The sequence below is a fragment of the Oncorhynchus kisutch genome, linkage group LG10 (genome assembly GCF_002021735.2).
Source record: "Oncorhynchus kisutch isolate 150728-3 linkage group LG10, Okis_V2, whole genome shotgun sequence".
Taxonomy (NCBI): domain Eukaryota; kingdom Metazoa; phylum Chordata; class Actinopteri; order Salmoniformes; family Salmonidae; genus Oncorhynchus; species Oncorhynchus kisutch.
Window position 1 is genome coordinate 36998572 of NC_034183.2, and position 23101 is coordinate 37021672.

Genomic DNA, 23101 nt, shown 5'->3' on the forward strand with positions numbered 1-23101 from the left:
AATTAGCCTATCAGAAGCTTCCAAAGCCATGACATAATTTTCTGGGATTTTCCAAGCTGTTTATTAAAGGCACAGTCAACTTTGTGTATGTATACTTCTGATCCACTGGAATTGTGATACAGTGAATTATAAGTGAAATAATCTGTCTGTAAACAATTGTTAGAAAAATTACTTGTGTCATGCACAAAGTAGATGTCCTAACCGACTTGCCAAAACTGTAGTTTATTTACAAGACATTTGTGGAGTGGTTGGAAAAACAAGTTTTAATGACTCCACCCTAAGTGTATGTAAACTTCCTTGATCGTATTCTCGTGGGGCAGAAATCTCAGAGATCAATTGGTACACTCTGATTTACCACCCCAAGATATCCCTGCACAACGTCTATTCACGCCCCTACTGGATGGAAACTACAAGTGTAATGGCTGTGCTCAATGCAGTGGCACTTATAAATGTAGATCCTTTCAACACCCGAAAAAAGGGAAACAGATCACAATCAAAGGTGTTATCACGTGCTCCACTAAGACAGTTATGTATCTTATAACTTGTCCTAGTAGTAAAAATGATGTGGGTAAAACAAAGCGAGAATTAAAAGTACGAATCTTGGAGCATCGTAGCACCATTAGGTGCAAAAACTCGACTTACCCAGTTGCGGCCCACTTTTTGGAAGCACACCACTCGATTTTGTTCCTACGTTATATCGGGGGTGACCTCTACAATTTATTGTTAAAATGAGAGGCTGCCTGGATATTTAATTTAAAGACTCTTGCTCCCTTCGGTCTCAGCGTAAACTTTTATCTGAGGCCATTCTTGTGATAATTGTGATTTTTCTATTGTAAGTATTTGTAGGCCTATGTAGCCAAATTGTATCTATAATCGTATGCTATCCATTCATGTTTTTGGGATGTTATTTTTTATATCTGAGAGTTAACCAATAATATCAGGCCACACCCGGCCATGATTACAGACACCTGTGTGTGTTCTTTGACACTCTATAAACTAGTCACCATGCAGTGTTTGTTATTATACCCTGATGAAAACAGCTTCTCTGTCGAAACATTGGTTATTAGGTTATTAAATGATTGATTCTGAGATCCTAGAGTGTGCTGCTCTCCTTTTAATTTGAAGTGTTCTACTCTGCTAGCCAGCACCTTGCCTAAAATGGTGTGTGTTTCTTTCGCCTCTAGATTGAGGAGTATACCACCTCAGTCATCGGCTTCATCAATAAGTGTATCGATGACGTCGTCCCATCAGTGACCGTACGTACATATCACAACCAGAGGCCACGGATTAAAGGCAACTTCCATATCGAGGAAAAGGCTAGAGCTGCCGCTTCAAAGGAGCTTTACACTAATCCGGACGCCTATAAGAAATCCCTCTACGCCCTCAGACGATCCATCAAACAACCAAAGCGTCAATACAGGATTAAGATTCAATTCTACTACAACGGCTCTGACGCTCGTCGGATGTGGCAAGGCTTGAAAGCTATTTCGGACTACAAAGGGAAACCCAGACGCGAGCTGCCCAGTGACATGAGCCTACCAGACGAGCTAAATGCCTTTCATGTTTGCTTCGTGGCAAGCAACACTGAAGCATGCACGAGAGCACCAGCTGTTCTGGATGACTGTGTGATAACGCTTTCAATAGCCCATGTGAGCAAGACCAATAGCCCATCTGTAAATAGCCCACCCAACTACCTCATCCCCATACTGTATTTATTTATTTATTTATCTTGCTCCTTTGTACCCCAGTATCTCTACTTGCACATTCATCTTCTGCACATCTACCATTCCAGAGTTTAATTGCTTTATTGTAATTACCTTGCCACCATGGCCTATTTATTGCCTTACCTCCCTTATCCTACCTCATTTGCACATACTGTATATAGACTTTTTCTAATGTATTATTGACTGTATGTTTGTTTATTCCATGTGTAACTCTGTGTTGTTGTATGTGTCAAACTGCTTTGCTTTATCTTGGCCAGATCGCAGTTGCAAATGAGAACTTGTTCTCAACTAGCCTACCTGGTTAAATAAAGTTGAAATGAAATTGAAATTTAAAAAAATGAACAGGGTAAACATTCACAAAGCCATGGGGCCAGATGGATTACCAAGACGTGTACTCAAAGCATGCGCGGACCAATTGCCAAGTGTCTTCCCTGACATTTTCAACCATTCCCTGACTGAGTCTGTAATAGTGTACATACATGTTTCAGGCAGACCTCCAAAGTCCTTGTGCCCAAGGAACCGAAGGTAACCTGCCTAAATTACCACCTCCCCGTAGCATTCAAATCGGTAGCCATGAAGTGCTTTTAAAGGCTGGTCATGGCTCACATCAACAGTGGTAAGGGTAGGCAACAACATGTCTGCCATGCTGATCCTTAACACTGGGTCCCCTCAGGGGTGTGTACTTAGTCCCCTCCTGTTCTCTCTGTTCACTCACGACTGCGTGGCCAAACATGACTCCAAAACCAACATTAAGTTTGCTGACAACCCAACAGTGGAAGGCCTGATCACCGACAACGATGAGACAGCCTATAGGGAGGAAGTAACAGAACTGGCAGTGTGTTGCCAGGACAACAACCTCTCACTCAATGTGAGCAAGACATAGGAGCTGGTTGTGGACTAGAGGAAAAGTCGTGCAGAACAGGCCCCCTTTAACATTGACAGGGCTGTAGTGGAGCGGGTCAAGAGTTTCAAGTTCCTTGGTGTCCAAATCACCAACGATCTATCATGGTCCAAACACACCACGGCTGTCATGAAGAGGAAACGACAAAACCTTTTCCCCCTCAGGAGACTGAAAATATTTGACATGGGTCCCCAGATCCTCAAAAAGTTCTACAGCTGCACCATTGAGAGCATCCTGACCAGTTGCATCACCGCCTGGTATGGCAATTGCTCAGCATCTGTACCCTCTACAGAGGGTAGTGCGTACGGCCCAGTACATCACTGGGGCCAAGCTTCCTGCAATCCAGTACCTCTATACAGTGGGGCAAAAAAGTATTTAGTCAGCCACCAATTGTGCAAGTTCTCCCACTTAAAAAGATGAGCGAGGCCTGTAATTTTCATCATAGGTACAGTTCAACTATGACAGACAAAATGAGGTAAAAAATTTCAGAAAATCACATTGTAAGATTTTTAATGAATTTATTTACAAATTATGGTGGAAAATAAGTATTTGGTCAATAACAAAAGTTTATCTCAATACTTTGTTATATACCCTTTGTTGGCAATGACAGAGGTAAAATGTTTTCTGTAAGTCTTCACAAGGTTTTCACACACTGTTGCTGGTATTTTAGCCCATTCCTCCATGCAGATCTCCTCTAGAGGAGTGATGTTTTGGGGCTGTTGCTGGTCAACACGGACTTTCAACTCCCTCCAAAGATTTTCTAGATTCAGTCTTCCCAGCCTGGTGCAGGTCTACAATTTTGTTTCTGGTGTCCTTTGACAGCTCTTTGGTCTTGGCCATAGTGGAGTTTGGAGTGTGACTGTTTGAGGTTGTGGACAGGTGTATTTTATACTGATAACAAGTTCAAACAGGTGCCATTAATACAGGTAACAAGTGGAGGACAGAGGAAGAAGAAGAAGTACAGGTCTGTGAGAGCCAGAAATCTTGCTTGTTTGTAGGTGACCAAATACTTATTTTCCACCATAATTTGCAAATAAATTCATTAAAAATCCTACAATGTGATTTTCTGGATTTTTTTTCTCATTTTGTCTGTCATAGTTGAAGTGTACCTATGATGAAAATTACAGGCCTCTCACATCTTTTTAAGTGGGAGAACTTGCACAATTGGTAGCTGACTAAATACGTTTTTGCCCCACTGTAATAGGCGGTGTCATAGGAAAGCACATAAAAATGTCAGAGACTCCAGTCACCCAAGTCATAGACTGTTTTCTTTGCTACCGCACGTCAAGCGGTACAGGAGTGCCAAGTCTAGGACCAAAAGGCTCCTTAACAGCTTCTACCCCCAAGCCATAAGACTGTTGAACAATTAATCAAATGGTCACCGGACTATTCCATTGACCCCCACCCCCTCCATTTGTTTTGACACTGCTGCTACTCGCTGTTTATTGTCTATGGATAGTCCCTTCACCCCTACCTACATGTAAAAATGACCTCTAACCTGTACCCCCACACACTGACTCGGTACCGGTACCCCGTGTATACAGTATAGCCTCATTATTGTTATGTTATTGTGTTACTTTTGATTATTTTTACATTAGTTTATTTGGTAAATATTTTCTTAACTCTTCTTGAACTACACTGTTGGTTAAGGGCTTGTAAGTACTGTAAGTATTTCACGGTAAGGTCTACACTTGTTGTATTCGGCACATGTGGCAAATAAAGTTTGATTTGATTATATTTTTGAAGAAGTGATGTGTGAAGTACACCTAGTTTACTGAAACGATTCACATTTGAGTGTCTCGGATTCACTTTTACTACATTATGTCTAGTTTATGAGATCAGGCTGGTTATTTTGGCAATAGCATGAGAAAACAGTATTGCTTTTCCCACTTGCAACATCAAACAGCGTCACTGGTTGATGTTGTGCCGACACTCTTAAAAATCTAATCAAAAACCAAGTAAGGTTATTGAGAGCAATGCCATAGGGGAACCATTTTAGGGTCTCTGAAGAACCATACCAGAAATATTCTGGCCTCTCCAGGATCAAAATTGAATAGCCCTGCTGTAAGGTTTCAAGCCTTATTTACATATTTCCCAAGGTGCCTTTTGAGTGAATGTTATCAGTGCCACCTGTGACTGTGTTTGCTAGTGACAGAGATGTTGTTGTTGCATTCATTCATAAACAGTTCTGTGGCCCTGGAGCAAATTAGATTTTAAATGAATATCTTCTCACTAAAGTCTTTAAAATATAAATGTCACTTTTTGTTGTTGTTAGGGACAAGTTTCGCTGTAACACAGGGACCTGAAACTCATAGTTTACATGCTACACCAGACCTGCAAGTCACATTATGCTGGTTTGCAAAGTGATGTGCAATTCTTATTGGAATAGAGCAGAAGTGAGGATATCCACCATTTAAATTTTTTATTCACCATCAACCTGCATTCAGAAGGACGGCCAGGGATAGAAGGAAGTGGATGGCTGCAAACTTTCTACTTTTAAACTCGGACAAAACAGAGATGCTTGTTCTAGGTCCCAAGAAACAAAGATATCTTCTGTTGAATCTGACAATTAATCTTGATGGTTGTACAGTCGCCTCAAATAAAACTGTGAAGGACCTCTGCGTTACTATGGACCCTGATCTCTCTTTTGAAGAACATATCAAGACTGTTTCAAGGGTAGCTTTCTTCCATCTATGTAACATTGCAAAAATCAGAAACTTTATGTCCAAAAATGATGCAGAAAAATGAATCCATGCTTTTGTCACTTCTAGGTTAGACTACTGCAATGGTTTACTTTCCGGCTATCCGGATAAAGCACTAAATAAACTTCAGTTAGTGCTAAGTACGGCTGCTAGAATCCTGACTAGAACCAAAAAATGTGATCATATTACTCCAGTGCTAGCCTCCCTACACTGACTTCCTTTCAAGGCAAGGGATGATTTCAAGGTTTTACTGCTAACCTACAAAGCATTACATGGGCTTGCTCCTACCTCTCTCTCTGATTTGGTCCTGCCGTACATACCTACACGTACGCTACGGTCACAAGACGCAGGCCTCCTAATTGTCCCTAGAATTTCTAAGCAAACAGCTGGAGGCAGGGCTTTCTCCTATAGAGCTCCATTTTTATGGAATGGTCTGCCTACCCATGTGAGAGACGCAAACTCGGTCTCAACCTTTAAGTCTTTACTGAAGACTCATCTCTTCAGTGGGTCATATGGTTGAGTGTAGTCTGGCCCAGGAGTGTGAAGGTGAATGGAAAGGCTCTGGACCAACGAACCGCCCTTGCTGTCTCTGCCTGGCCAGTTCCCCTCTTTCCACGGGGATTCTCTGCCTCTAACCCTATTACAGGAGCTGAGTCACTGGCTTACTAGGGCTCTTTCATACCGTCCCTAGGAGGGGTGCGTCACTTGAGTGGGTTGAGTCACTGATGTGATCTTCCTGTCTGGGTTGGCGCCCCCCACCCTTGGGTTGTGCCGTGGCGAAGATCTTTGTGGGCTATACTCGGCCTTGTCTCAGGATGGTAAGTTGGTGGTTGAAGATATCCCTCTAGTGGTGTGGGGGCTGTGCTTTGGCAAAGTGGGTGGGGTTATATTCTTCCTGTTTGGCCCTGTCCGGGGGTGTCATCGGATGGGGCCACAGTGTCTTCTGACCCCTCCTGTCTCAGCCTCCAGTATTTATGCTGCAGTAGTTTATGTGTCGGGGGGCTAGGGTCAGTTTGTTATATCTGGAGTACTTCTCCTGTCCTATCCGGTGTCCTGTGTGAATTTAAGTATGCTCACTCTAATTCTCTCTCTTTATTTCTCTCTCTCAGAGGACCTGAGCCCTAGGACCATGCCTCAAGACTACCGGGCATGATGACTCCTTGCTGTCCCTAGTCCACCTGGCCGTGCTGCTGCTCCAGTTTCAACTGGTCTGCCTGTGATTATTTTTATTTGACCATGCTGGTCATTTATGAACATTTGAACATCTTGGCCATGTTCTGTTATAATCTCCACCTGGCATAGCCAGAAGAGGACTGGCCACCCCACATTGGCTGGTTCCTTTCTAGGTATCTTCCTAGGTTTTGGCCTTTCTAGGGAGTTTTTCCTAGCCACCGTGCTTCTACACCTGCATTGCATTGGGGTTTTAGGCTGGGTTTCTGTCCAGCACTTTGAGATATCAGCTGATGTACGAAGGGCTATATAAATACATTTGATTTGATGTGATTTGAGAAGGACTAGGGTACGAGACCTTAAACAAATAATCTGGAATAACCATTTCTGTAACGAGGGCAATAAATCCAAGTCACAGATTCAAATAGTTTAGAAAAATGTATGCCATTTATATATGCGTTGCTTAAGATTAATTAATTGATTAATGTACATGCGAAAACATAGATATTGGAACAAACAATTCTAAAACTCAACATGTAATAGAGCATGCTGAGAAATATGATAATGATGGGCATGTTTTTGGTTGTATTAACACCGGTTATTTTACACCACTGAGTGTTAATTTAACTACAGTGTTAATTTAACTCTTGACTCAACACTAGAAATGTGACACTGAAAAATCAACACTAGTTAACACTGGCCAATTTTCTGTGTGCTATGAAGGTGACATATCTGCAGGTTTTCATACATTGCAATAACATTTAAAAAATCTGAAGCACCATAGATGTCATGTCAAGAACCCCACACTTAACTCAAATGTTCTTTATCAGGAAAAGCTATCCAAGGAACCTTAAAACCTCTACAGGATCGGTGTCCCCCCGCAGGATGGTTGAGCTAAAATGTGCTAACGTGACTAGCATGACGTTGTAAGTAACAAGAACATTTCCCAGGGCATAGACATATCTGATATGGGCAGAAAGCTGACATTCTTGTTAGTCTAACTGCACTGTCCAATTTACAGTAGCTATTACAGTGAAAGAATGCCATGCTATTGTTTGAGGAAAGTGCACAGTTATGTACTTGAAAATGTATCAATAAACCAATTAGGCATATTTGGGCAGACTTGATACAACATGTTGAACAGTAATGCAATGGTTCATTGGATCAGGATACATCTTTATACATATACTGCTGTCATATAGTGGCCCAACTCTAAATTGCATTTAAACTGGAATAATACATTGTGGCCTTGCTCTTGCATTTCAAAGCTGACAAAAAAACTTTGATAACTGATTTTGAATGAGGCACAGTTGAGTTGAACTCTTCTTTTTTCTTTGTGTTATCTTTAACCAGATATAATGTGTTATATTCTTCTACATTGATTTCACATTTCCACAAACTTCAAAGTGTTTCTTTTCAAAGTCTCTCAGACTTTTTCTATCAAGACTATGCATATCCTTGTTTCAGGTCCTGAGCTACAGGCAGTTAGATTTGGGTAGGTCATTTTAGGCGAAAATTGAAAAAAAGGGTCCGACCCTTAAGGCTGAAGAAGAACCATTTAACTACCTTTTTTTCAGTGTACAGAGAGCGCGTCATGTGGGCTCCGTCTGTTCCAATATAAATATTGAAGTGTTGTTGTATTGAAATAAGCTCACTGATCGGACGAACGCGGGCCAATCAGAAGCCCTCAGATCAGTACACCTTCTTTTCAGAAATCATTCATAATGCCGATGCGTCAAACGTTTTTACGAGGACCCTGTTATAAATATGTCTGGAGTAGTTAGTCATTTTTTCAAAATGAAAGGATAGAAACTAAGGAACAGAAACGAATCCTGGTTATGTGTCCTTTACCTAACCTTTGATAACTACTTTTATTCCTTGTTCTATATTTAGTCTACCAGACTCTCCGTTTACAATGAGTGGATTATTTCTGAAAAATGTATTGGTGGCAGCAGCGGTATGTTGCTCGGTGCTGGTCACTGCGGTACTGGGGTCTCTGTTGGGGTGCCCGGTGTTAGCTCAAGAGCCGATCCGATGCGCCCCGTGCGCGCCGGAGAAGCTGAGCGAGTGTCCAGTGGTGGCGCACGGCTGTATGGAGGTTCTGAGTGAGCCGGGTTGCGGATGCTGCCTTGTCTGCGCCCTGATGACGGGGGAACTGTGCGGAATCTACACGGCGCCATGCGGGTATGGACTGCGGTGCACCCCAATACCCGGCGACCTCCAGCCGCTGCACTCCCTTATTCGCAGCCAGGCGGTGTGTATGCCGAACCCCGAGCCCGAAAGGAGCCCAATTCCCCAAAACCCAGGTATTCAAACCCATATTGCAGAATGCTTATACATTGCATATATGTCATATATCTGTAATAGACCTATGATAATAATAGCCAATGTGTTTTATCGTTTTAATAGTTGATTGATAATGATAGGCTAATAATAATTAGATTGCATATTATTCATAATTTACAAATGTATTTGTGCAGAAGTGCAATACTGTGATTTCTGCTTTTCCCCTTCTTGACACTCTCATTTCCTCTTTTCTCTGTCTGCCGCAGTGACAATCACCTGCTTCCCGTTCAGCCATCCTGGCAATAGAAAGACCTTCGATCCCCCGTGTGCCGCGGACGCGCAGGAGAGCATGAAAGCCAAAGTCAGCGCAATCAGGAAGAAACTGGCGGAGAAAGTGAGCGGTTATGGAACATTTGTTAGCCGTTTTGCAAACCTAATCAACATGCTTAAAACTTTTGTAGTCAAAGCGTGTTTGGCTGGTGGGTATTAAGCGTCATACCGCAAGGGGGCGATCGAGTGCCTTTGAAGTTTGTGTGTGTGCGCCCGCGCGTGCGTGCGTGTGCGTGCGTATGTGTGTTCTTCAGCCTACTTATGACCTATCATGGAACTATTTGACTAAATAGGCTACCAGTGTTTTGCCACAACAGGCCTTGACTGTGTGGGTTGATAGGATAGAACAGCAGCTCTAGATGACTAGTGAGATACTCTATCTAGTATGTCACCCATGTAGCCTGTTCAGAGTCGCATTTAGAAGCAAAATAAACAAAGTCCCCAAATATACAGAAAGTCCCCATCTCAAGTAAGTGACCCCCCTTCTCTCTCCTCCCAGGCTCCCTGTCAAGTGGAGTTGCAGATAGCTCTGGAGAAGATCGCTGAGTCACAGCAGAAGCTAGGAGACAATCTGACCAGGTTCTACCTGCCAAACTGTAACGAACACGGGCTCTACAAAGCCAAACAGGTAGATATACCTTATCGGTGTGTGTGTGTGTGTGTGTGTGTGCACTTGGCATTGGTGCCAAGTCAGTGTGAAATAATCTCACCTGGTTGTGTGTGTGTGTGTGTGTGTGTGTGTGTGTGTGTGTGTGTGTGTGTAGCCAATATTGTGCCAACTACAGCTCAGATTTGTATAGCAGTGTTTACACCTTTGAGCACATTCAGCTATATTCGCTTTGATGTCGTCGCCTTGGCACAGCGTGACTATACACGTGTGTCTCTCTGTGTGTGCTCCTGTACATTTGTGTCTTGGAGTTGGTGTGTGCTTACCTCGTACTGTAGGTTGCGGCTGCACACAGATGAGGGTCATAGCATATCTGAACAGGTGGTTAGGTGGAGGTGTGTTAAATTGTGTAAAAAATACCCAGGGATTCTAATCTCTTTCTCTCGCTCTTGCTCTCTCTCTCTTTCCTTTTCTCTCACCAGTGTGAGTCGTCTCTTGATGGACAGAGAGGCAGGTGTTGGTGTGTGTCCTCCTGGAATGGAAAGAAGATTCCAGGATCCACTGATCTGTCTGGAGATGCAGAATGTTCTTAAGAGATCAACCACTGATGCAGAAGACACACACACACTAACACACACACACGCATGCACGCACACACACACACAGTAAACCACTGACTTTCTTTAGATACTTGTTATTTATTCATTGTCCATGGCGGTGTTTGATATTCAGGTACACACTATCACTGTGGAACTGATGTCCCCTGACCCTCAGCCCCGGATCCCTGACCCCCAATCCCTGAATCCTGACCCCGTCCCTCCCCACCAAAGAGAAAATCAATTATTTTCAGAAAACGAGATTTTTATATTTTAATACATTTTCTTTAACTCTACAGCCTTACTTATTTCACATTATGTACTGTATGTATTCATTTGTAATTGTATTTTAATATTTATATAATTTAGCCTTATTTTCATATTATTATTATCATTATTATTATGTGTGCATTATTATCAGTGTATAAAGTGTATATATGTATCGACGCCCTGAGTTACTCCATGTTGCTCTGGGCCCGGTTTTCCAAAAGCATTTTAAGGCTAAGTTCATCTTCAAAACATTCATAGGAGCATCCTTAAATTTCTGCACTTTTTCCCAAAACTATCATTACTAAAGTTGCACTTGAAAAAAACACTCATTATTTATCGACTGCCTCAGACCACTCATAGAACATCATTGGATGTGTTTTTCACTTTATACACAGAAGAGCTCTGCTAAACATAGAATCAAGATGTTTATCTGTCTCTCTGTGACCGTCGATAACTTCACAACGAAGTTGACTACAAATAGAAAGTTGCCAATGTCTTTGCCATTGTTACAAACAAGCAAGCGATTTAAAGATCCTTCAAATGAAAACCCGAGATGACTGCGTTAAAAGATAAATAGCTTTCCTACAGTATATTCTACATAGGCCTATATTTCAATGATATTGAAATCTATTGCATGTTCATTCAATTGAGTTTTGCTTTGCTATTTGGTACTTTTTGCCTCAATATATCTCATGATATGTAGCCTAACATGTGATCTGCCAAATCTCGACAGTGCATTATTAAGGGAAAGGGGAATAGTGAATCAGTTGTACAACTGAATGCCTTCAACTGAAATGTGTCTTCCACATTTAACCCAACCCCTCTGAATCAGAGAGGTGCGGGGGGGCTGCCTTAATCGACATCCACGGGAACAGTGGGTTAACTGCCTTGCTCAGGGGCAGAACGACAGATTTTTAACATGTCAGCTCGGGGATTCAATCCAGCAACCTTTATGGTTACTTTATAGGGTAAGAATTAGAATGAGCCACTAGGAGCTGATCCGTTGTCAGTAATGTGGAATGATTATAATGACCTTGGTCATTGCAGGAAAGATGCATCCTTAAAACTCTCATAAGCCTAAATTCCATCGCTATCGGGAAACTGGGTCCAGGTCTTTTGGAGTTTGTCTGGTGGTTTACTTTTGAAACAAACCAAACATAAACAAAAGCACTGTGTGACCCAAATTCATTTTTGAAGGATTTCTAAATATTATGTGACTTTTAATAGTTTTTCATGTTCACTGACATGGTTTTGTTTGTTTTTATTTCTGATATGATTCATACATGATGACACTCGGCTACATCAGTGAATGCAGAAAATGACTAATTTGGACATTCTTACCTTTCAAGAAACTCAATGTGGGTTTTGCAGAATTGCATGATGGGTAATGCTCCTGCATTGTCCCTTGTTCTGACGGGTGTCTACCTTGACCTACCTCTCTTTACTGACTGCCATCACTGTTCTTTATATAACACGAACGCATTATGAGAGAGAGAGAGCGAGAGAGAGATTATTCCAAAGTGACTGACTGCTCACTCATGTATATACACTTTTGTAATTGAGATGTGTAAAAGAAAAAATGTATTTAATTAAAATGTTTAACCTCAAATATGTTATTTTGGTCATTGTGTTGCCAAACAAGACTACAATGAAAATAAGCCTTCTGGCTTTGTGTTTTTATCCTCAATCATTAATGTATGTAATGTTGTCTTTGGCTGGAGCAGCCTACTATTTCTAATGATCAAATACATTCAATCAATAAATCAATCAGTCTTTATGCTCCCTTACCAGAAGCCCTGTTTATACCTGCCGTTAACATGCGTCCTTTGTCCTGATCTTGTCTGTTTACACTTCTAAGATCTGATCACAATCAGATCACAATGCATCTTTTAATCATCTACTGACAAAAATGAGGACACAATCAGTGTGGACAAGATCTGTAAAAAAGGCTGCATGCTTGAACCAGGGATAAATAGGGCCAAAGAGTCATAGCTCAGCCCTGCCCGTCCGCGCTCTCTCTCTCTCCTCTCTCTCGGCCTTTTGACCCGCTCTTTGTTTGTCTTGGTTGAATGCAGGTTGAATGGTTGAATGCATTTTGTCTTGGTTGAATGCATTTCCCTCAACGTCCTCAACGTGCCCACTGCCAGCCTGCCTGGCACCACCACATTCATTTAAGTTTTTTACAAATTGACCTATCGCTTTGTCTATCGTCGTTGCCACATTCCAGGGCTGAAGGAGAGAGAGAGAGAGAGAGAGAGAGAGAGAGAGAGAGAGAGAGAACGAGAACAAGAGGGCGAGAGACAGGGATTCGATGAGAAAAACAGAACCTGAACCTTTTCATCAACTATCAAAAAAAAATCCTCTGGTCATCTTTTTGGTTGCTAACTGTCTCCCCATCTGCTTGAACATTTGATGTACACACTTTATTTAATGTAGGCCTACATACTATAATTCTGAATTAGACCGTATTGAGTGCTGAATGTACTACTCAGCTCTCTGAGGTAATATAGCCTGACTCGTAAAAATGCCCTCAAGCCATTCAACAGTAAATACAAATTGTGTTAATTTTTTATTTAAAAAATACATTCAATATACATTATATTTGAACAAAATAATTTTCCATTCTCAAAGGAAAGAATAGCTGTGTGATTTTCTAGTTTAGTAACATGAAAAGCTTTTATTCTTTTAAGAATCAAAACTCTTTAAATGATACAATTTGAATAAATAAATACATTTAAAAAAAAGTACAATTACCCGTGAACAACAGAGATTCTTATGTGACCAGTGGACCCAGACTGAGACAGAATGGCATGGCGTGCACGTTGGCGTGCACAGAGAGAAGTAGTGGAGTTGTGACCGACTGACTGACAGAGTTCCACTGGATGACAGACCCATAGCAAAACACAACAGGATTGGGTTTAGCCACACTGTCAATTCAGGAAGTTAACATTTTGAAATGAACATTTGGCTCATTAAGAACTTTAGAATACTGTATTGAGTGCATTGAAACAATAATGACCCCAACTCTGTTATACACCTATTAGACAGACCAGTGAACTGAGTGACTGACTGATAGTTACCGTGGGCAATAGACCCGGAGATGTATGGAGTTTACAAAATAATGATACTGCTGAGAAACAGAAGAGATAGTGTTAATTAAAATATAAACATTAATTAGTAATTATACACTGAATCAACTTCCACTTTGGGGTAGGGGAGAGTGGGGTAAGTTGAGCCATTTTCTTTTTTACATTCAACATCACTTGAATGTAATCACACATTAAGGTAAATATATAGTATTATTTCTTACAAAACTATCTACATATATTTCAGGATGAAATTCATTTGACTTGGTAAAAATCTGTTTTTCTGGACGTAACTTGCTCACCACTTTTTCCATGTGGTTTCTTCCTTCACAGACTCCATGAAATGATCACATCTTCCTAAATATTTGTTCAAATGATACATTTTGTGTATATTTTCCTAGAAACAAGAGTGGTTTCAACTTACCCTTTGGCTAGTCTTACCCCAATCTCCCCTACTATTCGAAAGTCACTGAATCCTTTATAAGAAAATAAAACGTAGTTTGGATCAGCATTTCATTATTTATTAGATAAATTACTTCTTTATTTACTTTATTTTATGTACAGTACATACAGTGCCTTCAGAAAGGATTCAGATCCCTTGACTGCTTCCAAATTTTGTTAAGTTACAGCCTTATTCTAAAATTGATTAAATACAACAATTTTTTCAGCAATCTACAGACAATACCCCCGTAATGGCAAAGCGAAATTTTTTTTAATTTTTTTTAGCTAATTTAGTTTTAATACATGTACATAAGTATTCAGACACTTTGCTATGAGACCCGAAATTGAGCTCAGATGCATCCTGTTTCCATTGATCATCCTTGAGATATTTCTACAACTTGATTGGAGTCCACCTGTGGTAAATTACATTGATTGGACATGATTTGGAAAGGCACAAACCTATCTATGTAAGGTCCCACAGTTGACAGTGCATGTCAGAGCAAAACCCAAGCCATGAGGTCGAAGGAATTGTCCGTAGAGCTCCGAGACAGGATTGTGTCGAGGCACAGATCTGGGGAAGTGTACCAAGAAGTTTCTGCAGCATTGACGGTCCCCAAGAACACAGTGGCCTCCATCATTCTTAAATGGAAGAAATGTGGAACCGCCAAGACTCTTCCTAAAGCTGTCTGCCCGGCCAAACTGAGCAATCGAGGGATAAGGGCCTTGGTCAGGGAGGTGACCAAGAACCTGATGGTCACTCTGACAGAGGTCTAGAGTTCCTCTGTGAAGATGGGAGAACCTTCCAGAAGGACAACCAGCTCTGCAGCACTCCACCAATCAGGCCTTTATGGTAGAGTGGCCAGACGGATGCCACTCCTCAGTAAAAGGCACGTGACAGCCTGCTTGGAGTTTAAAGATTCTCAGACCATGAGAAACAAGATTCTCTGGTCTGATGAATCCAAGATTCAACTCTTTGGCCAGAATGGCAAGCATCACATCTGGAGGAAACCTGGCACCATCCCTACGGTGAAGCACGGTGGTAGCAGCATTATGCTGTGGGGGTGATTTTCTGCGGCAACGACTGGGAGACTAGTCAAGATTGAGACAAAGATGAACGGAGCAAAGTACAGAGAGACCCTTGATGAAAACCTGCTCCAGAGCCCTCAGAACCTCAGACTAGGGTGAAGGTTCACCTTCCAACAGGACTAAAACCCTAAGCACACAGCCAAGACAACGCAGGAGTGGCTTCGGGACAAGACTCTGAATGTCCTTGAGTGGCCCAGCCTGAGCCCGAACTTGAACCCAATCGAACATCTCTGGAGACCTGAAAATAGCTGCGCAGCAACGCTCCCCAGCCAACTTGACAGAGCTTGAGAGGATCTGCAGAAAATGGGTGAAACTCACCAAATACAGGTGTGCCAAGCTTGTAGCGTCATACCCAATACGTCTCAATGCTGTAATTGCTGCCAAAGGTGCTTCAACAAAGTACTGAGTAAAGGGTCTGAATACTTATGTAAATGTGATAATACAGTTTTTTTTGTGCAAAATGTTCTAAAAACCTGTTTTTGCTTCGTCGTTATGGGGTATTGCGTGTGGATTGATGAGGGAAAAAAACGATTTAATCAATTTTAGAATAACCTAACAAAATGTGGAAAAAGTTAAGGGGTTTGAATACTTTCTGAAGGCACTGTACGTCTATTCAGACACATTGCTTCCAGGAAAAAAATTATAATAATTACAAAGACACACAAATAACAGGGAAGGGGGCAGGGCAATAGCTTAAACATACTCAGAGCAATGAAGTGCTCTGACAAAATGTGATATAGTACCAGCGGGTAGGTTGGTTTGAAGTTGTTGTGGTTGTTTTTTTGAAAGTTACTTTGTAGCTGATTCAGTGCAATCAAGCTACTGGGCTAGCATTCCTTCTTATGCACTCTCCACTGTTAAAGTCTGCATCTGAAATGTCATCCAAATATGGTGCCATTTTGGACACAGGATATGTGAAAGCGCAATAGAGGAAGCAGGAAGCATCACTAGGAGAACCACGCCCCTTTCCTCAGACCCCCTGTCTACTTCTTGAGTGCATATTTGGTGCTGTGTCCATCTTGTGGAGTTGTTGGCATAAGATCATACAAGCATCTCCAAGAACAATGTAAATGAATAGAAAACACCCTTTGAATTGAATGTAAATTCTGAGGAGTGCCATTTGTTTACTAGGCTGAGTAAGATCACTGTCTGAAGTCCTGGTGTAGCATATATATATATATATTTTGTTGTTGTTGATTGTATTTCTTGTTGTTTTGTTCTACAGTGCTATAAACCTTGTCAAATGTTGCCACTATGGAAAAGGTACTGCATTATTGCTATGCTATGGGAGGCAGGTAGTCTAGCGGTTAGAGCTTTGTGGTAGTTTGAAAGGCTGGTAGCTTGAATCCCCAAGCTGACAAGGTGAAAAATCTGTTGATGTAAACAAGGCACTTAACTAATTGATCCGGGGTTGCCATTGATAATGGAAGACCTGGCATTGACCTCACTCTCCGAGGGTGTCTCAGGTGGAGTAGGGATATGCAAAAAAACACATTTCTAATTTCACGTGTATAATACACACTTGTATAATAAACAGGACAAACATAAGCACCCAACTAATTATTTATAATTGGTCCAAATTGGTTGGTTGGATGCAGCTGAAGTGCTTTAAGTGATTGTGATGAGGACTGCAGAAGGCAAAGGAAGGACTATGGGAAAGGGAGGGATAGGGGTTAGGGATGGGGGAGAGAGGGCAGAGAGGGTGAGGGGGGCAGTGTGGGGTTTTAAGGCACCGTTATTGGGCACTGTCTCCATTCGTTCCCCCCTAAACCTGTAAATGTGACGCAGCACATCGGGTTGGACAAGCTGGTTGCTTTGGAGACAGTGGGGAAGGCCAGTGTTGTCCAAGATGGCATGAAAGAGATCAGAGGCTGGCCAAACCATAAGCCTTCACTTCATAATGATGGACCCTGAGAAAGAGGAGGAGTTTCGGCATGACAGGATGGAAGGGGGCTGGATTTGGGTGTTCTAACATCTCTAAACTGATCTTTAGTGAAAGACAGCATTTACACACGCATACACACACAAACAGACATACACACACAAACACACATACACACATTGAGTTGGGTCACAGTCACTCACACTTTAAATACAGTGGAAAAGTCCCTCCATCTCTCTCTAAAAGAATAGTGGAGATGATTAGTTTCTCTCTCTCTTGTTTTCATACAAGGTGAGGAGGTTCCCATAGCACAGAGCAGATAGCTATAGATAATGGACAGAAGGCTTGGCCTATAGGCTGTGCTCCCCCAGTCTTCTCACTCCCTCCCCCCTCCCCCCTTCCCTATCCGGCAGTCATGTGACCTGAGGTCAACAGTCTGGCGCTCTTTTTGACTGTGCTTTGTGTAGGGCCGGAGTGAAAAAAAGTCTCTCTCCTATTCCTCTCTCCTCCTTGCTTCGTTCTTTCTCTCCATCCATCCACTCTCTCTCTGCTTCTCATTTGTTCTCCAGGTTGTTGCACTGGGATTCTCCTCTCTCCTTTCCATCGTAGCTGGGGAGAGGCTGACCGTACTTATCCACACACCAGCAGTAACCTCGCTTCCTCCCTTTGGATGGAGGGCACTGCAGAGAGACAGACAGAAAGAGAGTGAGAAATAAAGAAAGATAGAGTTACATTTAATTCAATATAACAACCAACATTCTATCATATAAAACGCCTTTCAACTTTGACAGACTAGAAAGGGAGTTTTTTCTGTCAGATGTGTGCAGCCTTCAGCAAGCTATATCTCATAAGCAGGTAACACCCGTATGGGAAGGACTAACACACTAACACCATTCAACTAGCCCTGGCAGCCTAGAAACACTCCGAGGGTGAAAGAGGAGAGAGGGATAGAGAGCGAGAGAGAGAGAGAGAGTAACCTCCTGCCAAATGTATGACCATATTAGAGACACATATTTCCCTCAGATTACACAAATCCACAAAGAATTGGAAAACAAACCCAACGTTGATAAACTCCCAGATCTACTGGGTGAAATATCACAGTGTGCCATCACAGCGACAATATTTGTGACCTGTTGCCACAAGAAAAGGGCAACCAGTGAAGAACAAACACCATTGTAATACAACCCATATTTATGTTTATTTATTTTCCCCTTTGTACCTCAACCATTTGCACATCGCTACAACACTGTATAGACATAATATGACATTAGAAATGTCTTTATTCTTTTGGAACTTCTGTGAGTGTTTACGGTAAATTTTTATAGTTTATTTCACTTTTGTTTATTATCTATTTCACTTGCTTTGGCAATGTTAACATGTGTTTCCCATGCCAATAAATCCCTTGAATTGAGAGAGAGAGAACCTTTAGAGAGAGGGGGAGACCGGCAGACAGGGTAAAGGGTAGAAAGACACAGGGGATAGGGGGAGAGAGGGACAAAGTAAAAGGGGTGAGGACACAAAGGGGGTGAGGACAGAGAGAGGGTAAGAGGACAGAGAGGGGGAAAAGGGACAGAGAGGGGTTGAAGTAAGAGGACAGAAAGGGGAAGGATGACAAAGAGGGGAAAGGACATCGATTTGAAACAGATTAGCGTTTTCACGGAAAGCACATCAATTGTTGATCCAACACAAGGTGTCAGAAAAAAAGGATGACCCTCCCCTTGTACTGTAAAATACATTTAACACACTCTTCCGGTTGCTGACAATGATCAGTTAGGGGGAAATTATAATTATATAAAATATATGGAATCAATTTTCCCACCAACAGGTTTCTGTGCCAATGCACCACACAACCAATAAACAAAACATACAGACATGGTTTGCATTTTCAACACCACGATAAATAGACTATCAATCTGGACAAACAGAAAACACATCCCTCCCTACCCTGTAGGCTTACCCAGTACCGAAAGCTTGGCATTGACAATCTATGAATGAACTTTTTTGGTGTTTTGTAACAGATGTCTCTTTCCATTCTTCAAATTGCCTCGGCATAGTTTGGATTGATTGATTTACTTGTCAGTTAAAAAAAACACTACAATCACAGGAGGTTGGTGGCACCTTATTTGGGGAGAACCTGCTCATGGTAATGACTGTAGCGGAATCAGTAGAATGGTATCAAATACATCAAACAACCGGTTTCCATTCCATTTGCTCCATTCCTGCTATTATGATGATCCGTTCTCCCCTCAGCAGCCGCCACTGACTACATGACCATGTGGACACCTGCTCGTGGAACATCTCATTACAAAATCCTGGGCATTAATATGGAGTTAATCACTACTTTGCTGCTATAACAGCCTCTGCTCTTCTGGGAAGCCTTTCCACTCGATGTTGGAACATTTCTGCGGGGACTTGCTTCCATTCAGCCACAAGAGCATTATTGTGGTTGGTCACTGATGTTGGGGGATTAGGCCCCCAACATCCCAAAGGTGTTGTTCGATGGGGTTGAGGTCAGGGCTCTGCGCAGGCCAATCAAGTTCTTCCACACCGATCTTGACAAACCATTTCTTTAATGACCTCGCTTTGTGCACGGGGGAATTGTCATACTGAAACAGGAAAGGGCCTTCCCCAAACTGTTGCCACAAGGTTGGAAGCACAGAATAGTCTACAAAGTCATTGTATGCTGTAGCATTAAGATTTCCCTTCACTGGAACTAAGGGGCCTAGGGCAAACCATGAAAAACAGCCCCAGACCATTATTCCTCCTCCACCAAATTTTGCAGTTGGCACTATGCATTCAGGCACTATGCATTTGGCCAGGTAACATTCCCCCAAACCCAGATTCGTCCGTCGGACTCCCAGATGGTGAAGCGTGATTCATCACTCTAGAGAACGCGTTTCCACTGCTCCAGAGTTAAATGGCAACAAGCTTTACACCACTCCAGCTGATGCTTGGCATTAAGCATGGTGATCTTAGGCTTCTGTGTGGCTGCTCGGCCATTGAAACCCATTTCATGAAGCTCCCGACTAACAGTTATTGTGCGGATGTTGCTTCCAGAGGCCGTTTGGACCTTGGTAGTGAGTGTTGCAACCGAGGACAGACAATCTTTACCCGCTACGCGCTTCAGCACTCGGCGGTCCTGTTCTATGAGCTTGTGTGGCCTACCACTTCGCGGCTGAGCCGACCTACTTATGAGCAGACTTACTTAATTGTCAAATGGCAGCCATGCATCGATCATCATGTCACCAGACTAAGACCCTTGATATTTATTGAAAGGAGCATCAACCTCATGTGAAGTTCATCATAACTTAATCTGTAGCCTAATAAACTGCATGCTTTCCCATGATGTGGTGTGATACATTTTATCAGACATGTAGGCTACTTGACTAGCATGAAAAGGCTGGATGGAAACCTGGTTAATTTTTTGAAAATGCTGAAATTATATTTTGGACGAACATGCGCATGCCTACAGGAGACTTTTGAAGTAGCCTGTTTATGCCACACATAAAAGGTCTTTTTTTTTTTAAGTAATAAAAAAAAATGTAAATGCAAAATATTTAGGCTATATTGTAGCGGTAGGTTCTAGGTGCATGAGGAACAGCTGCTCGGATTGTTCCGGATGACTGTGTGATAACGATATCGGTAGCCGATGTGAGCAATATCTTTAAAAAGGTCAACATTCCCAAAGCAGTGGCGCCAGACGGATTACCAGCATGTCTACTCAAAGCATAAGCAGACCGACTGGCAAGTGTCTTCACTGACATTCTCAACCTCTCCCTGACCGAGTCTGTAATACCTACATGTTTCAAGCAGACCACCATAGTCCCTGTGCCTAAGGAAGCGAAGGTAACCTGCATAAATGATTACCGCCCGTAGCACTCACATCGGTAGCCATGAAGTGCTTTGAAACGCTGGTCATGGCTCACATCAACAGCATCATCCCGGATACCCTAGATCCACTCCAACAGATGACACAATCTCAATCGCTCTCCACAGTGCCCTTTCCCACCTGGACAAAAGGAACACATATGGGAGAATGCTGTTCAGTGACTACAGCTCAGAGTTCAACACCATAGCGCCTACAAAGCTCATCACTAAGCTAAGGACCCTGGGACTAAACACCTCCCTCTGCAACTGGATCCTGGACTTCCTGATGGGCCAACCCCAGGTGGTAAGGGTAAGCAACAACACATCTGCCACGCTGATCCTCAACACTGTACTCCCTGTTCACCCATGACTGCGTGGCCAAGCGCGACTCCAACACGATCATTAAGTTGGCTGACAACACAACAGTGGTAGGCCTGATCACCGACAACAACGAGACAGCCTATAGAGAGCAGGTCAGAGACCTGGCCATGTGGTGCCATGACAACAACCTCTCCCTCAATGTGATCAAGACAAAGGAGATGATTGTGGACTACAGGAAAAAGAGGACTGAGCACGCCCCCATTCTCATCGACGGGGTTGCAGTTGGGCAGGTTGAGAGCTTCAAGTTCTTTGGTGTCCACATCACCAACAAAACTAACATGGTCCAAGCACACCAAGACAGTTGTGAAGAGGGCAAGACAAAGCTTATTCCCCCTCAGAAGACTGAAAATATTTGGCATGGGTCCTCAGATTCTCAAAAGGTTCTACAGCTGCACCATCGAGAGCATCCTGACTGGTTGCATCACTGTCTGGTACGGCAACTGCTCAGCCTCCGACCACAAGGCACTACAGAGTGTAGTGCGAATGGCCCAGTACATCACCGGGGTCAAGCTTCCTGCCATCCAGTACCTCTATACCAGGCGGTGTCAGAGGAAGGCCCAAAAATTGTCAAAGACTCCAGCCACCCTAGTCATAGACTGTTCTCTCTGTTACCGCACGGAAAGCAGTAACGGAACGCCAAGTCTAGGTCCAAGAGGCATCTAAACAGCTTCTACCTCCAAGCCATAAGACTCCTGAACATCTAATCAAATGGCTACCCAGGAGTTACTGCTACTCTCTGTTGTTATCATCTATGTATAGTCACTTTAATAACTCTACCTACATGTATATATTACCTCAACTAACCGGTGCCCCCGCACATTGACTCTGTACCGGTACCCCCTGTATATAGTCTCGCTATTGTTATTTTACTGCTGCTCTTTAATTACTTCTGACTTTTATTTCTTACTCTTATCCATATTTTTTTAAACTGCATTGTTGGTTAGGGGCTCGCAATTTCACTGTAAGGTCTACATCTGTTGTATTCAGTGCATGCGACTAATAAAAATATTATTTGATTATCGCATATTGAGCAACAACTGTCCTGGTTTAGGGACACCGATCCCGTAGAAGTTAACTCTGTTTTGAACTGCATTGTTGGTTAAGGGCTTGTAAGTAAGCATTTCACGGTAAGGTCGTATTCGGCGCATGTGACAAACACAGTTGATTTGATCTGAGAGCGTGTGTTAAGTTTCCCTGAATAACTGGGCCCGCTGGGAGGATATGTGGCCACATTATTGTAGGACGACTTGGGAGAATGATGATTTGCAACATTCAGTATCAGAAGTTATTGCGCCCATCTAGACCGTATGAACTGTAGAGAGTCGACCCACGGCTGATCCAAATCGACTGAAACATTGAAATCAAAAAGCTTTTTCGGCGTTATTCAAATGACACTTTCACTGCAGCCTAGAATGTTGTGCTCACATAAATAAACAATGCATTCATGCGTTGCATTTTGCTGTTGCAGGCTACTATAGTCCAGGTAGGAGAATTGTATAGTCCCTAAACAAGATCAATAGGGGAGCTTTTTGAACTGTGTGTTTAATGTCTTCTCTGTACATTCATGCGTAAATACGCACCTGGAGTGTCCGCAGCCTATCAGCTATTCCTATTTGTTCCTGTTGATTCATATTAAAAAAAAAATTACGCAGCTTTGAATATTTGTATGTGTGGTATGACTGCTAGTTAGTCTACTGCGGATCTGGACAAACAATCCACCTACCACTATTGTCACTATGAGGGCAGGATAGACCACTGGCAGACTGTACTGA

At 42.5% G+C, this 23101-nt stretch overlaps 2 protein-coding genes across 2 annotated transcripts in view; one reads left to right on the forward strand and one right to left on the reverse strand.

Moving 5' to 3' along the window:
- The first annotated feature begins 8172 nt into the window (after positions 1 to 8172).
- LOC109898103 (insulin-like growth factor-binding protein 1) lies at positions 8173 to 12373 on the forward strand. The gene is made up of 4 exons (XM_020492902.2): positions 8173 to 8803; positions 9050 to 9177; positions 9613 to 9741; positions 10203 to 12373. Exons 1-4 carry the CDS (start codon positions 8413 to 8415, stop codon positions 10311 to 10313), a joined length of 759 nt encoding a protein of 252 aa, XP_020348491.1. The 5' UTR covers positions 8173 to 8412; the 3' UTR covers positions 10314 to 12373.
- A 3271-nt stretch (positions 12374 to 15644) lies between these two features.
- Positions 15645 to 23101, reverse strand: part of LOC109898102 (insulin-like growth factor-binding protein 3) — a 70843-nt gene continuing 63386 nt past the window's right edge. The window contains exon 4 of the mRNA XM_020492901.2: positions 15645 to 17761. Within this exon, the coding sequence (XP_020348490.1) occupies positions 17636 to 17761 (126 nt within the window). The 3' untranslated portion in view covers positions 15645 to 17635. The remainder of the gene's footprint in view (positions 17762 to 23101) is intronic.

Excerpts from the sequence above, each read along its gene's own strand:
- LOC109898103 (XM_020492902.2), top strand. The coding sequence starts at position 8,413 with ATGAGTGGATTATTTCTGAAAAATGTATTGGTGGCAGCAGCGGTATGT. Across the intron at positions 8,804-9,049 it reads CCCAATTCCCCAAAACCCAG|TGACAATCACCTGCTTCCCG; the intron begins GTATTCAAACCC and ends TGTCTGCCGCAG. Across the intron at positions 9,742-10,202 it reads GGCTCTACAAAGCCAAACAG|TGTGAGTCGTCTCTTGATGG; the intron begins GTAGATATACCT and ends TTCTCTCACCAG.